The sequence below is a fragment of the Oncorhynchus tshawytscha genome, linkage group LG16, assembly GCF_018296145.1.
Source record: "Oncorhynchus tshawytscha isolate Ot180627B linkage group LG16, Otsh_v2.0, whole genome shotgun sequence".
Classification (NCBI taxonomy): Eukaryota; Metazoa; Chordata; class Actinopteri; order Salmoniformes; family Salmonidae; genus Oncorhynchus; species Oncorhynchus tshawytscha.
Genome location: NC_056444.1, coordinates 22,440,384 through 22,456,304, shown reverse-complemented (window position 1 = coordinate 22,456,304; position 15,921 = coordinate 22,440,384). Strand labels below are relative to the sequence as shown.

General features: G+C 48.9%; 1 protein-coding gene across 4 annotated transcripts in view; it reads right to left on the bottom strand.

The window, feature by feature from the left end:
* LOC112215518 (Rho guanine nucleotide exchange factor (GEF) 4) overlaps window positions 1-15,921 on the bottom strand; it is a 163,004-nt gene that overhangs the window by 82,113 nt on the left and 64,970 nt on the right. For 3 of the 4 annotated variants that reach the window (XM_042298980.1, XM_042298982.1, XM_042298981.1), the window contains 3 exons: window positions 6,098-12,748; window positions 4,630-4,908; window positions 2,165-2,294 (listed from right to left, as the gene is read on the bottom strand). In XM_042298980.1, coding sequence (XP_042154914.1) covers window positions 2,165-2,294; window positions 4,630-4,908; window positions 6,098-12,748 — 7,060 coding nt within the window. The remainder of the gene's footprint in view (window positions 1-2,164; window positions 2,295-4,629; window positions 4,909-6,097; window positions 12,749-15,921) is intronic. The other variant, XM_042298983.1, reaches the window with a different exon arrangement.

Sequence of the window (15,921 nt, the reverse complement as noted above, 5' to 3'; positions counted from 1 at the left end):
GTTTTAGAAAAGGACTGATAAGACAATGCAAAATAAGATCTGTCTGGAGACAGCAGTTTGTGACCAAGCATACCTTACAGAGGCCAATCACTGTGAAAAACACAGTGTTTCTATATTGTTCCCAGAGAACCTCATTGCCCAGGATTTAAAACCTATGACGACACTGGCTCTCATCCCGAGGGACTGTCAATACAAATAGTACAATGCCATTACAAGCTCCAACAAACTGTGGGACCACTGACGTGTAGAGGATGCGGTGACCTCTGCTGGTGGTAAACGGACCTACAACTATACTCTGCCCATACCAAAGCACATAGTAATTAGCTCAGAGACTAGTCTGAGACCTAGCTCCAAAATAAAGTTGTTGTTTCACAACAGATGTTGCCTGGCATGATATCGCCGGGATAATCCAGGATTTGGTGAGTACATGATTTTAAACACAAAACTCAAACTAAATTGTATTTGTCACACGCCGTATACAACAAGTGTAGACTTACCTTGAAATTATTACTTAAGAGCCCTTTCCCAGCAATGCAGAGTTAAAAATAGAAAATAGTAACACAAAAAATAACAATAACGAGGCTGTATACAAGGAGTACTGGTACCGTGTCAATGTGCAGGGGTACGAGGTAGTTGAGACAATACAGTATGTACATGTAGGTAGGGGTAAAAGTGACATGGCAATGAGGATAGATAATGAACAGAGGAGCAGCACTAAAACTCAGAGCCTGGCTACGGCCGTGGGAAAGACATTATGCTTGGAGTTGGAGTCTGAGATTGAGGTGGGGGCCAAGCCCACACTGACTTAGATTCAAGTTACCACAGTGCCTTCAGAACGTATTCACACCCTTTGACTCGTTCCACTTTTTGTTGTGTTACAGCCTGAATTTAAAATGGATTCCATTTAGATGCTTGTGTCACTGGCCTACACAGAATACCCCGTCATGTCAAAGGGGAATAGTATTTTGTTTGATTTTTCTTTTTTTCTTTTTACAAATTAATTAAAAATGAAAAGCTGAAATGTCTTGAGTCAAAAAGTATTCAACCCTAAATAAGTTCAGAAGTAATATAATAATAATAAGTTGCATGGACTCACTCTGTGTGCAATAATTGTGGTTAACATGATTTCTGAATGACTACCTCATCTCTGTACTTCACACATACAATTATCTGTAAGGTCCCTCAGTCAAGCAGGGAATTTCTAACACAGATTCAACCACAACAAACAGAGAGGTTTTCTAATGCCTCACAAAGGGCACCTATTGGTAGATGGTAAAAATAAAAATAAGCATAGTGAAGTTATTAATTACAGGTTGGATGGTGTATCAATACACCCAGTCACTATAAAGTTACAGGCGTTCTTCCTAAATTCAGGCTGTAATTCAACTGTTAAAATGTGGAATAAGTCAAGAGGTATGAATACTTTCTGTACAGAAGCACTGTAAGTGGTCATCATGCAAAAAAAAGGAAAGGGAGCCATTTTATGAGCAAAACTAATATTTGGAACCAACCCAGGCACAGGGTAGTGCTTGTAATCGTTAACCTAAGACCAGCCAAATCTTCAGTGTGCGGTAGTGAATGCAGTACTCCCAGGGGTAGGAGGATGAAAATGGGAGGAAGGATCAACAACCAACCCGGTTGAAAAAGAAATGGGTAGGAGGATGTAAATGTATTGGAGGTAAAGGAGCTATTTCATTTTCCCAGGGGTAGGAGGATGTAATGGGAGGATAAGTTTTGAGCATTTTGAATTCAGGCTCCCAAAATGGGGTAGGAGGATGTAAAGGAAGGAGCCAGGAGCTGGAACCTCCCAGGGGTAGGAGGATGTAAAGGGAGGGAAAGGAGCTACTCCCAGGGGTAGGAGGATGTAAAGGGAGGAAGGAGCTACTCCCAGGGGTAGGAGGATGTAAAGGAGGAGGAAGGAGCTACTCCCAGGGGTAGGAGGATGTAAAGGGAGGAAGGAGCTACTCCCAGGGGTAGGAGGATGTAAAGGGAGGAAGGAGCTACTCCCAGGGGTAGGAGGATGTAAAGGGAGGAAGGAGCTACTCCCAGGGGTAGGAGGATGTAAAGGGAGGAAGGAGCTACTCCCAGGGGTAGGAGGATGTAAAGGGAGGACGGAGCTACTCACAGGGGTAGGAGGATGTAAAGGGAGGAAGGAGCTACTCACAGGGGTAGGAGATGCGTCGTCTCCAGCCCAGACAGTCAAGTCCGATGGGGGTGCTCTGGGAGAAGCAGTGGGCCTTCAGGGGAATCCCGGAGAACTCCTCCATGGTCGACAGGGACACTCGAGCCCGTGCCTGTGGGGAGAAGGACAGATCGAGGCTTGGGATCCAACAAGGCCTACCTCTTAGCAGTCTATTGGTGTACAGTAGTTAGTACACTGCTAACTTGCTATGTTAAGACCCATGCCTTTCTTTTTTTAAGTAACAGTCAAAGGTTTGGACACACCTACTCATTCAAGGGTTTTTCTTTATATTTTTTTTTACAATTTTCTACATTATAGAATAATAGTGAATACATCAAAACTATGAAATAACACATGGAATCGTGTAGTAACCAAAAAAGTGTTAAACATGACAGCTTTGCACACTCTTGGTATTCTTTCAACCAGCTTCATGAGATAATTGAAATGCATTCCAGGTGACTAACACGTGTGCCTTGTTAAATGTATTTTCTTCTGTGTGTTTGAGCCAATCAGTTGTGTTGTGACAAGGTGGGGGTGGTATATACAGAAGAGATCCCTATTTGGTAAAAGAGCTCAAGTAAGCAAAGAGAAATGACAGTCCATCATTACTTTAAGACATGAAGGTCAGTCAATATGGAACCTTTCAAGAATTTTGAACGTTTCTTCAACTGCAGTCGCAAAAACCATCAAGTGTCATGATGAAACTGGCTCTCATGATGACCGCCACAGGAAAGGAAGACCCAGAGTTACCTCTGCTGCTGAGGATAAGTTCATTAGAGTTACCAGCCTCAGAAATTGCAGCCCAAATAAATGCTTCACAGAGTTCAAGTAACAGACACATCTCAACATCAACTGTTCAGACAGCGTGGAATCAGGCCTTCATGGTCGAATTGCTGCAAAGAAACACTACTAAAGGTCACCAATAAGACGGGCCTTGCTTGGGTCAAGAAACACAAGCAATGGACATTAGACCAAATTTGAGATTTTTGGTTCCAACCGCCGTGTCTTTGTGAGATGCAGAGTAGGTGAACGGATGATCTCTGCATGTGTGGTTCCCACAGTGAAGCATGGAGGAGGAGGTGTGATGGTGTGGGGGTGCTTGCTGGTGACACTGTCTGTGATTAATTTCGAATTCAAGGCACACTTAACCAGCATGGCTACCACAGCATTCTGCAGCAATACGCCATCCCATCTGGTTTGCGCTTAGTGGGACTATTATTATTATTTCAGAAGGACAATGACCCAAAACACACCTCCAGGCTGTGTAAGGGCTATTTGTCCAAGAAGGCGAGTGATGGAGTGCTGCATCAGATGACCTGGCCTCCACAATCACCCAACCTCCCGATTGAGGTGGTATGGGATGAGTTAGACTGCAGAGTGAAGGAAAAGCAGCCAACAAGTGCTCAGCATATGTGGGAACTTCTTCAAGACTGTTGGAAAAGCATTCCTCATTAAGCTGGTTGAGAGAATGCCAAGAGTGTGCAAAGCTGTCATCAAGGCAAAGGGTGGCTACCTTGAAGAATCTAAAATATAAAATATATTTTGATTTGTTTAACACTTTTCGGGTTACTCCATGATTCCATATATGTTATTTCATAGTTTTGATGTCTTCACTATTATTCTACAATGTAGAAAATATTAAAAATAAAGAAAAATGTGTAGGTGTGTTAACATTTTTGACTGGTACTGTGTGTGTATTATATGTAATAATACTATAGGAATAGTAATAATATGTTTGTCCAGAGCAGACTGACCTGAAGGTTCATACAGGTTTAGAGTAGATGCTGAGAGAGACTGGCACAGAAACATGAGCGAGCGAGAAAGACATCCAAAAAAGACGGAAGAGAAAAAATGTAAACAAAGGAGAGATGCCAAGACTCCAGGGAGAAAACAGCTGGCGAAGGAGAGAAGAGATGGAGGAGGAGACACTTCCCTGAGACAGTACGTAGATGAAGAGGAGCAAGGAGGAGGAGGAGAAGAGGAGGAGGAGGAGACACTTCCCTAAGACAGTACGTAGATGAAGAGGAGCAAGGAGGAGGAGGAGAAGAGGAGGAGGAGGAGACACTTCCCTGAGACAGTACGTAGATGAAGAGGAGCAAGGAGGAGGAGGAGAAGAGGAGGAGGAGGAGACACTTCCCTGAGACAGTACGTAGATGAAGAGGAGCAAGGAGGAGGAGGAGAAGAGGAGGAGGAGACACTTCCCTGAGACAGTACGTAGATGAAGAGGAGCAAGGAGGAGGAGGAGAAGAGGAGGAGGAGGAGACACTTCCCTGAGACAGTACGTAGATGAAGAGGAGCAAGGAGGAGGAGGAGAAGAGGAGGAGGAGGAGACACTTCCCTGAGACAGTACGTAGATGAAGAGGAGCAAGGAGGAGGAGGAGAGAGACAGGTTCCCTCTCTGCTAGGCTGTAGGTTTTTTTGCAGCGGTAAGCATGGTGGAGTCTTACTTTCTCCAGATCTTCAGGACAGTGGGTGTTGAGTTGTCCCAGGCTGCCCCTCACGACTCGGGCCAGCTTCCGCTTCCGTCTCTTCTCCTCTTCGATCCACAGGTCATCTGAGGAGCAGCGGTGGCGTCTTGGACCCCTGTCCCTCTCCCTGTTCGGCCTGTGGCCTGGTGGTGGTCTGAGGGCTGAGGCAGTAGTGACCAGTCCAGACCCAGGGGACTTAAGCTCTGCTAGCCTCTTCTCTCCTCCTGCCTGGCTGGTGGGTCTACAGCCACCCTGAGTCTTTAGGTGCATAGTCAACTGGTTAATGGGATTGGCAATGTCACTTTCACTCCAGACTATAGTACCGGGCCTCTATGCAACTAATATGCCGTCTCTCTGTGTACATGACAGCATATCATTCTTACTGGTACATGATTGTAAACAGTTGTTATGCAGGGTTGATAAGTATGATGTAACAGGTGTATGAAATTGTCTTATTGGTGTGCTTGACGTAACTGATGCACCTTGACAGGTAATTCCACTGATTAAAATGTCTTATTCTATTTCCTGTGTGCATAAATACTGAGCTAAGTCACATGACTTGTAATCATGCTGTGGTTCAGCTTCTTTGTCCCAGCTTGGCTGCAAGGTGCTTCCTGCAGGCTCCACTAGGGGGGGCTAAAACACACAGTCCGCCGCCCAGCTGCCTGCTGCGTACGGCTGGGCTGGCTGGGCTGTTTCAGAGCTGTCAGGCGGGATGGGACGGAAGCAGACTACTAACTCACACGCCACGCCAGTGACAGCAGAACACAGCGGAGGAAAGAAAGAGCTGACTCTGCCGTTTCACTCCTCCTCATCTCTCTTTCAGGAGAGGGGAGAGCGGAGGGAGGGAGGGAGATAAAGAGGGGCTTGTTCTGCATTTCATCTGAACGAACACGCATGCACAAACACACACACAAATGCATAAACACACAGAATCTCTTACAGGCACGCACGCAGACACACACACACACATACACACACACACACAGTGAGATGGATGAAGTGCCCTAGGCCCTGGCTGTTATTTACATTTAGTCCGAGGCTGGGCTGAGGCAGGGCTATTGAAAGACAGAGTCAACACTTTATCCCATGGTGCACCCTGCCTGGCCTCCCCTCTACATCTTGATAGATTGGTAAACAAGGCTGCTTTATCATGATGTTAAACAGACTAACAGTCAGGCCATTATATCACAATGGGGACAAAACGTTGGAACAGCAGACCCCAGTGAATACGGTTCTCTCACACAACCTACTCTTGTCAATCAAAGATGGATCGGCCCTGGGTGAGCGTCATCACACACAGTATGGATGGCTAGCTGAGAATACATTGTTTATTTTTGTTCAATAGATTACATTTTTGGGGCTGTTTAATTAACACATGAAATTCTTCAGACGAATGATAACAATGAGGCATTATTAGTTTTGCTATCATATAGCTGTGTCTTACCTCAAACTGGTTGATGGACATAGGTGTAAGCAGGCTGATCTGTGATTGGCTGTCCACTCCACTGTCCTCCAATGGACTGAGGGAGGAGGAGCCTAGCGGCCCCGCTCTGGGCTTCAGGGTCTTGGGCTTCTCTGGTGGGTCAGACAAGCCCTCTACACTGGCTGACTGAGCCATGAGGAGCAAGGACAGGGCTGAGGCCCGGGCTGAGGCAGATTGGGGGTAGCGGAAGGGCCTGTGCTGGGCAGCCGGTCTGGGGCTGTGGGGCTTGGGGCTCATGGGTCTCACTGGGGTGTCTGGTGTTGCTGCCATGCTAGACGCTGTGCTCTCATAGGCTCCTCCTGGGGACCTGGAGCTGGACCAAGACAGCTGATTGGCTAGGGTGGCCAGGGAGGCGGGGCTCATGGGCGACAGGGGGCTGGAGTCGTTTGTGGGTGGGGCTTCAGAGTCGTCCGAGGAGTGCGGTCCGGAGTCAGAGAAGTTGATTGACAGGCCGTTGGGTGGGACTTTCCCTTTCCTCCTCTGGCCCTCTGACTTGCAGCCCAGTGGGGTGTTCTCCCCGACCACGCTGTGACTGTCCTGGAAGCCCCTCTTAGTGAGGGGGTCGGTGAGACACAGGGCCCTGAGAGAGGAGGGGGACCCAGGGACACTGAGCACTGAGGCAGAGCGGGACGCATAGTCACTGTGGGTCTGTCTGGGCGTCCTCACACCCCCATCCTCACCGTCCTCTCCCTTGACCCCGTCCCCGACCGGGACAGACAGGGTCCTCCTCAGCAGCTCTGCCTCCTTGGCCCTCTCTCTCTTTAGCCTCCTCCAGGACTGTTTGGCTCGCCCCACCTCCCCTTCGTTCCCAGTCTCAATGTTCACCTGCTCCTCCTCGTTCTCCTTGTCCATGGAGCGAGACTCAAACAGGCTGGACAGGGACTTGTGGGCCTGGGCGAAGCGCATGCGGAGGTTGAGGCTGTCAGAGCTCTTGCTCCTCTTGTAGCCGTGCAGGCCCTCGGGGGGCCCGGGCTGGTTGTGTCTGAGACCTCCGGGCTGGGAGGTCAGGGGGGTGTCCCCAGGCCCATCCCTGAAGAGCAGGCGGACATGGCGGGTGCGCGGTGTGGAGGGGAAGAAGCTGTAATCCTCCTGCTCTGTCTCGTAGCGACCACCCAGACCAGAGGAGAAGGGCTGCTGAACCGTCTGGCTCAGGATGTCCCCCTTCAAGAAAACATTGTCATCATCCGAGGTGTCTCCCCCTTGTCCCACCTGTCCTCCCCCCATATCCCTGCTCAGGCCCAGGTCTGGTGAGTCCCGGGGCAAGTCCTCCTCCTTGGCATTCTTCAGACTCTTCCCCTTCCTGAAAGAAGGCATCTTGGCAAAAACAGAGAACTTGGAGCTCTTGGACCTTCCTGCCTGGCTGTCTTTAGAGTTGCTCTTCATGGGTTTGTGGAGGTTGGTGTTCCCCCCCGAGACAGGCAGGATGGACTCTTCCGTCTCCTCACTGTTAGTGCTGGTGGTGTCAAAGTCGTAGGACACAGAGGTGGGGGTTGGACTGGAGCGTCTCTCGCTGCTTGCATGGTCCCTGTCGTGTGGTAAGGTCATAACCCTGAGGTCATCGGGGTCAAAGGTCAACGCGTCCAGTTGGTGCTCTGATGACTCGATACTGGATGAGTCCTCGGGGAGACACAACGACGGGCTCTCAAGGCCGGAGGTGGAGTTTGACAGGATGATGTCACCAGACAGGACAACACTGTCCCTGTCTTTCTCAGTGGGCCTCATCCTAAAACTCTGTCTTTGCTCCTCCTCCTCCCCTTCTTCCTCCTCCTCCTCCTCCCCCTCCTCCTCTACTCCAGTCACATCCTCCACAATCCCAGAGTTGTCCAGGGAGCGGTCGGAGTCTGTCTCTAGGATGGGCTCGAGGCTACTGAGAGAGAGCAGGTTGAGACTGACGTCGGAGTAGGGGTACCTCACAATCCTCACCCCACGATCCTGCTGCAGGAGGGCAGGGTGAGAGCTGGTCTGGAGGTAGGTGCTGTACGAGCTGGACTCCTCAGCAAACAAACTGTCCTCTAATCCTAAAGCCCCAGGTGATTTGCTACAGTCCTGTCTGTCTCCCTCTGAGGGAGGGTTAGGGGATTGGTGGGGGCTGGACTGCTGCACCTCCTCTTTCTCTGCGCTGTCCAATAGCAGGCCTCTTGTCTCCAGGTAGGAAGCTAAGGGTTCAGAAAGGTCTGAAGGACTGTTAGCAGCACAATTAGAATGAACTACCCCCTCTACAACCTCCCCACAGCCTGCAGTGTCTGTATGTTTAGATATATCTCTCCTATAGCCTGTAGTGTCTGTATGTTTAGATATATCTCTCCTATAGCCTGTAGTGTCTGTATGGTTAGATATATCTCTCCCACAGCCTGTAGTGTCTGTATGGTTAGATATATCTCTCCCACAGCCTGTAGTGTCTGTATGGTTAGATATATTTCTCCCACAGCCTGTAGTGTCTGTATGGTTAGATATATTTCTCCCACAGCCTGTAGTGTCTGTATGGTTAGATATATCTCTCCCACAGCCTGTAGTGTCTGTATGGTTAGATATATCTCTCCCACAGCCTGTAGTGTCTGTATGGTTAGATATATCTCTCCTACAGCCTGTAGTGTCTGTATGGTGTGAGATATCTCTCCTACAGCCTGTAGTGTCTGTATGGTTAGATATATCTCTCCTACAGCCTGCAGTGTCTGTATGGTTCTGATAAGGGACGTCTCCGTGGCCCTCTCCCTGGAGCCTCTCTAGCTCCTCCACCTCAGCCAAGCTGAAGTGAAACTCGTCCCCCAACCCGGACACGGCTGAGTCCTCACTGCTCCAGTAGTGCTTGTAGGCCAGGTAGGACAGGAACTCCTCAGAGTCCTCAGGGGGGTATTCTAGGGGGCTGTCTGGTGTCTCCCCCAGGAGGTCAGAGGTAAACGTGGAGGGCTCTGTCAGGGAAGGGGACTCATCATGGGTTTTATCTCCACCCTCCTCTGAGCTGCTTTGGGGGGCTACCTCTACCTTGGAGGGCCACTGCTCTGGCCCCTTACCCCTTGTACAGGGAGACCCCAACACCGACCCTTCGCTGGCCTTGGTGTTGTTGTTGGAGTCAGAGAGGCAGGACAGAGGCAGGATGGAGGGTGGCACGGTGCAGAGAGAGAGTTCAGGCCCAGAAATGCTGTGATGGATGTCTAGCTCCTTCAGCTGACTCTGGACCTCGTCGTTACACACAGTAGAGTCTGTTCCCAGGGTAATCTTTATCCTCCTCAGCGGCGTGGCTTCCTGATCTAAGGCAGAGGGTTCTGTGCTGTCTCCCTGAAGAGATTCAGTCTCTGTAGGTTGGGTTGACCCCTGGCCTATGTCACTAGACACACCCTGTGAGCTGAGGTCAACAAGCAGATCACTGGTGATCTCTTTGAAGACTCCTGTAGGGCTGAAGGGGACTATAGCATCCTCTGTCTCCTCTGTGCTTGGCAGCCCAATATGGTCAGAGTCAGAGAGTTCTGCTATAACAGTGTTTGTACGGTCAGAGAGTTCTGCTATAACAGTGACTGTACGGTCAGAGAGTTCTGCTATAACAGTGTCTGTACGGTCAGAGAGTTCTGCTATAACAGTGTCTGTACAGTCAGAGAGTTCTGCTATAACAGTGTTTGTACGGTCAGAGAGTTCTGCTATAACAGTGACTGTACGGTCAGAGAGTTCTGCTATAACAGTGTCTGTACGGTCAGAGAGTTCTGCTATAACAGTGTCTGTACAGTCAGAGAGTTCTGCTATAACAGTGTCTGTACGGTCAGAGAGTTCTGCTGTAACAGTGTCTGTACGGTCAGAGAGTTCTGCTGTAACAGTGTCTGTACGGTCAGAGAGTTCTGCTGTAACAGTGTCTGTACGGTCAGAGAGTTCTGCTGTAACAGTGTCTGTACGGTCAGAGAGTTCTGCTATAACAGTGTCTGTATGGTCAGAGAGTTCTGCTGTAACAGTGTCTGTATGGTCAGAGAGTTCTGCTATAACAGTATCTCTATGGTCAGAGAGTTCTGCTATAACAGTGTCTGTACGGTCAGAGAGTTCTGCTATAACAGTGTCTGTACGGTCAGAGAGTTCTGCTATAACAGTGTCTGTACGGTCAGAGAGTTCTGCTATAACAGTGTCTGTACGGTCAGAGAGTTCTGCTATAACAGTGTCTGTACGGTCAGAGAGTTCTGCTATAACAGTGTCTGTACGGTCAGAGAGTTCTGCTATAACAGTGTCTGTACAGTCAGAGAGTTCTGCTATAACAGTGTTTGACTGTGCTGAATAAGGACAGGACGTGCTTTCTACTGCCTGCTCCTGCTGACTGTAAACATGACTATCTTCCTCCTCCTCTCGCTCCTCCTCCTTCTCTTCCTCTCTTTCCACAGACAGGGAATGGGTTGATCCTGTTCTGTACTCTCTGTCTGAGGTCTTCAGCTGGGAATGTTCTGAGTCGTCTGACCCTAAGCTGTCAGAGCAAAGCGACCTGTCTATGTGGGGGAGGGAGTAGGGGTTGGAGGGTAGGCATTCCTCAATGCCCCCCTCAGTGTCAGACTGAGGATGAGCAAAACCAGGCTTGAGCTCTACAGAGGTGGAGCCTTCCCTCAGCCAGGCCTCATCCCACTCATGCTCCCCAGGTGAGTGCTCACTGTCCCTGGGTGTCTCTGGGCTAGAGCCCCCCTGGTCCTGGAGCTCAGGGATTAGGCCCTGGGTTTGAACGGCATCCTTTTCCTGGGGTTGTGAACTGGAGTGCTGTGTTTGTTGTTGTTGTCGTTGTTGTATCTCTGTAATTCCTCCACTCTCTAGCCCAGTAGGTAGGACAGGTGAGGCTAACTGGGATTCTGACTGGTTGATCCCCTTCCTGTTTAGTGACGGTGAGAGATACGGGTCGGGAACAGGTATAGGCACACGGGCGTCTAGCAAGTAAGGAAGTCCCGCCTCTTCAGGAAGTCCCACGTCTACAGTAAGTCCCGCCTCTAAAGGAAGTCCAGCCTCCACGGACGATATGATTGGACAGATCCCGTTCACCGTATTTGACGGTTCAGTCGGCTCTGCTGAGTTCCTGTTGGTGACACACACCTCGTGCTCTTCCTGGCAGCGGACACCTGATACGCATGCCTCAATGTGGAGCTTTGTAGCACCGAGGCAGGCCTGAGGCTGGGTCTTTGTGACAGGTCCGTTGAGGATACCCACACATGGACTGGCTGAATGGACGTTCCTTGTGGTTTCTAAAGTGTGTGGCACTGGGCTGTGTGTCTCTGTGTAGGGTGTGCTACTCCTCTCTGTGTCTGTGTTGGGTGTGCTACTCCTCTCTGTCTCTGTGTTGCGTGTGCTACTCCTCTCTGTCTCTGTGGGTTGTGTGTCCGTATAGATTGTCTCTGTGGTGTGTGTTTCTGTACTGTGCGTGTCTGTTGTGGGATGCTCCGGGATAAGTTCACTTTGTGTGTCAGATAAGTGTATGTCTGAGCTGTGATTGTTGTGCGCGAGCCTACAGTGTGTCTCTGCTTTGAGTGTGTTGGGTGTATCTCTGCAAAGTGTCACGTGTTTGCCAGATATGTCCGAACACTGTGTGTCTGTTGTGTTGTGTGTGTCTATGCAGTGTGTCTCTGAACTGTGTTGATTGGTTGTCTCCTCTCCGTAGGCTCTAGATATATCCTGGCTGGCAAGGCTTACCTGCTCTAGGTGACGGTTGTGTATTTGTGAATTCTCTTTCTCTACACTGTGTAGAGTGGACAGCAGATCTATACTTTGTATATCTACGCTATGTTGTTTACATATCCCTGTGCATTTAGTGCCTGTGCTCTGTTTCTCTGTGCAAGCTGTGTTTTCGAACCCTGTGCTCTGTTTCTCTGTGCAAGCTGTGTTTTCGAACCCTGTGCTCTGTTTCTCGGTGCTGCTCAGCGATCGTGTCTCTCTGCTAGTTTCCTCTGTGCTGTTTCTCTGTGCAAATGTTTCTGTGCTTTGTGCGATGTTGATTTTGTGTCTGTCTGAGCGATTCGGTTTGTGTGACTCTGTGTGAAGCACTAACGTTGGTGCATTCTGATTACCTGTGATTTCAGTGATACGAACCTCTGTGCTGACTTTCCCTTGGTTGTGCTGGGTTGTTACTCCTGTCTTATGTATCACTGTGCTGAGCTGATTGTGCAACTCTGTGCTGTGCTGTGTTTCTGTCCTGTGATTGTGTTGCTTCTTCTCTGTGTTGCCAAGTTGACTCTGTGCTGTCTCTGTGCAGGTCTGGTTGTGTTTCTCTTTGCTGGGTCCGCGTACGTCAGTCTCTGCGTTCTCTGTGCTGTGGCTGTGCTGGCTCCTCTCGGCTGTGCGTCTGGCTCTACAGTCCCCAGCGGTGTGGTATCTGCTGTTCTTCCATCCCGTGCGTACGTCCTCCACCCCCAGTATGGCAGACAGAGAGTCCTCGCTGCTGTCCGGGCTCAGGTCTGACAGAGTGTCACACAGCGTGTCACTGTGCCACGACCGCGAGTCAAAGTACTCCTCCGACGACGTAATGTCAACCCCACCGTCCCTGGTCCTCCCCCCGTCCTCGCTCCAGTCCTGGGAGTCACCGGCACCCAAATCCCCGTCCTCCACCTCTAATCCTAATCCTTCTGGGTTCCTGAGTCCCTCCGAGTCTTCAAGAGCTTCCTGGGTCTGTTCAGAGAGAAAACAAGAGAGAAAAGACCAGTGAATGAGATATAAATCACAGAAAGAACGGGTGAGAAGGGGAGATTAACTGAATACTGCTAAGAGTGTGACAGTGTTAAAATGATCTTGTACAGGCTCTGATAACTCTTCCTGCATACCACACAGTGCATTCAGGAAATCAGAGAAAGATGCAGGGTCAGGAACCAGGAAGGAATAGTTGACTAGAAGCCCTGGCATAAAAAGGAGGAACACATGTTATTCTGTAAACAGCTGAGGTTAGCTAATTGCTGAACTTCCCTACTTGGAAATATCTACGTCACAGAGGATAAATAATAGATATAACTACAGAACTATTTCCACTGAAAACGCTAAACATCCATATTAAATGTTCTCTCTCTCTCTCTTTCTTTCTCTCTGTCTCTCTCTCTCTGTCTCTCTCTCTGTCTCTCTCTCTGTGTCTCTCTCTCTGTCTGTCTCTCTCTCTGTCTCTCTCTCTCTGTCTGTGTCTCTCTCTCTGTGTCTCTCTCTCTGTGTCTCTCTCTCTGTCTGTCTCCCTCTCTGTCTCTGTCTCTCTCTCTCTGTCTGTCTCTCTCTCTGTCTCTCTCTCGCTCTCTGTCTGTCTGTCTGTCTGTCTGTCTGTCTGTCTGTCTGTCTGTCTGTCTGTCTGTCTGTCTGTCTGTCTGTCTGTCTGTCTGTCTGTCTGTCTGTCTGTCTGTCTGTCTGTCTGTCTGTCTGTCTCTCTCTCTCTTTCAAACATACACTCTCTGCTTACCTTCCTGTTTCAAACCACCTCTCATTCAATGTACATTTACATTCTGCAAACATGCTGTGTAAACACACTGTACGTTCAAAAATGGCATGTTTGCAATAATGACAATCCATGAATCACTCTCTCTGTATGAAGCTCCAAAATCAACAGCACAATAGGCCCTGCCCTATTCCTGTCTCACCTCAGGACACACACACACACACACACACACACACACACACACACACACACACACACAGACCACAGACAGCAGTTAAATAAAGGTTAAATAAAAATACAAAGTAAATATTTATCCACTTATCAGTGAGTGGCCACCAGGGGGAGAGACCAGGGGTAATCCCAGTCCAGCCATTGTCTGAGGGAGTTACTGCTGTCCCATCCATTCACACTGTCCAGTCCGGTTGGTGTGATTTCTTTCTCCTTCTCTAATTAATGAGAGTTGACTGTCTAAGAAGGCTTAAGGGCTTACTGCTCCGGCCCAGATTTCTCTTCATGCCACAGAGAGTGAAGAGATAGACGGCGTCTAAGGATATCAGACAGTCCTCAGCCTTTTATACAAACAGTCTGAAAGAGCTGAGTGATTCCAGCAATTAACTCCACTTTCTCTTTGCTCTCCTGTCTCTTTCATTAAAGGGATAGTTGATGGGTCCATGTAATTGGTAGGAAGTGAGAGTGTACAGTTATGAGCATTAGGCCAACTCTCCCTTTAACCCTAAACGTTCGCTCCACAGGGGTATTGTGTCATGTTGTGCTGTATGTCAAGTTGACCTTAGTGATACAAAATCCTTGTTGTCTAAGTGAAGGAAATGGACAAACATGCAACAAGAGCTGGCGGAATACTCATAACTTGTAGTACTTCCGGCGCCGACAGAGATGGCCGCCTCGCTTCGCGTTCCTAGGAAACTATGCCGTTTTTTGTTTTTTTACGTGTTATTTCTTACACTAGTACCCCAGGTCATCTTAGGTTTCATTACATACAGCCGAGAAGAACTACTGAATATAAGATCAGCGTCAACTCACCATCAGTACGACCAAGAATATGTTTTTCGCGATGCGGATCCTGTGTTCTGCCATACAACCAGTGTAACGGAGTGGATCACATGCAGCGACCAAAAAAAAAAACGACTCAGAAAAAGAGGGAAACGAAGCGGTCTTCTGGTCAGACTCCGGAGACGGGCACATCGTGCACCACTCCCTAGCATTCTTCTTGCCAATGTCCAGTCTCTTGACAACAAGGTTGATGAAATCCGAGCAAGGGTAGCATTCCAGAGGGACATCAGAGACTGTAACGTTCTCTGCTTCACGGAAACATGGCTAACTGGAGAGACGCAATCCGAAGCGGTGCAGCCAGCGGGTTTCTCCACGCATCGCGCCGACAGAAACAAACATCTTTCTGGTAAGAAGACGGGCGGGGGCGTATGCCTTATGGCCAACGTGACATGGTGTGATGAAAGAAACATACAGGAACTCAAATCCTTCTGTTCACCTGATTTAGAATTCCTCACAATCAAATGTAGACCGCATTATCTACCAAGAGAATTCTCTTCGATTATAATCACAGCCGTATATATCCCCCCAAGCAGACACATCGATGGCTCTGAATGAACTTTATTTAACTCTCTGCAAACTGGAAACGATTTATCCGGAGGCTGCATTCATTGTAGCTGGGGATTTTAACAAGGCTAATCTGAAAACAAGACTCCCTAAATTTGATCAGCATATCGATTGCGCAACCAGGGGTGTAAAGACCCTGGATCATTGTTACTCTAACTTCCGCGACGCATACAAGGCCCTGCCCCGCCCCCTTTCGGAAAAGCTGACCACGACTCCATTTTGTTGATCCCTGCCTACAGACAGAAACTAAAACAAGAAGCTCCCACGCTGAGGTCTGTCCAACGCTGGTCCGACCAAGCTGACTCCACACTCCAAGACTGCTTCCATCACGTGGACTGGGAGATGTTTCGTATTGCGTCAGACAACAACATTGACGAATACGCTGATACGGTGTGCGAGTTCATTAGAACGTGCGTTGAAGATGTCGTTCCCATAGCAACGATTAAAACATTCCCTAACCAGAAACCGTGGATTGATGGCAGCATTCGTGTGAAACTGAAGGCACGAACCACTGCTTTTAATCAGGGCAAGGTGTCTGGTAACATGACTGAATACAAACAGTGCAGCTATTCCCTCCGCAAGGCTATCAAACAAGCTAAGCGCCAGTACAGAGACAAAGTAGAATCTCAATTCAACGGCTCAGACACAAGAGGCATGTGGCAGGGTCTACAGTCAATCACGGACTACAGGAAGAAACCCAGCCCAGTCACGGACCAGGATGTCTTGCTCCCAGGCAGACTAAATAACTTTTTGCCCGCTTTGAGGACAATACAGTGCCACTGACACGGCCTGCAAC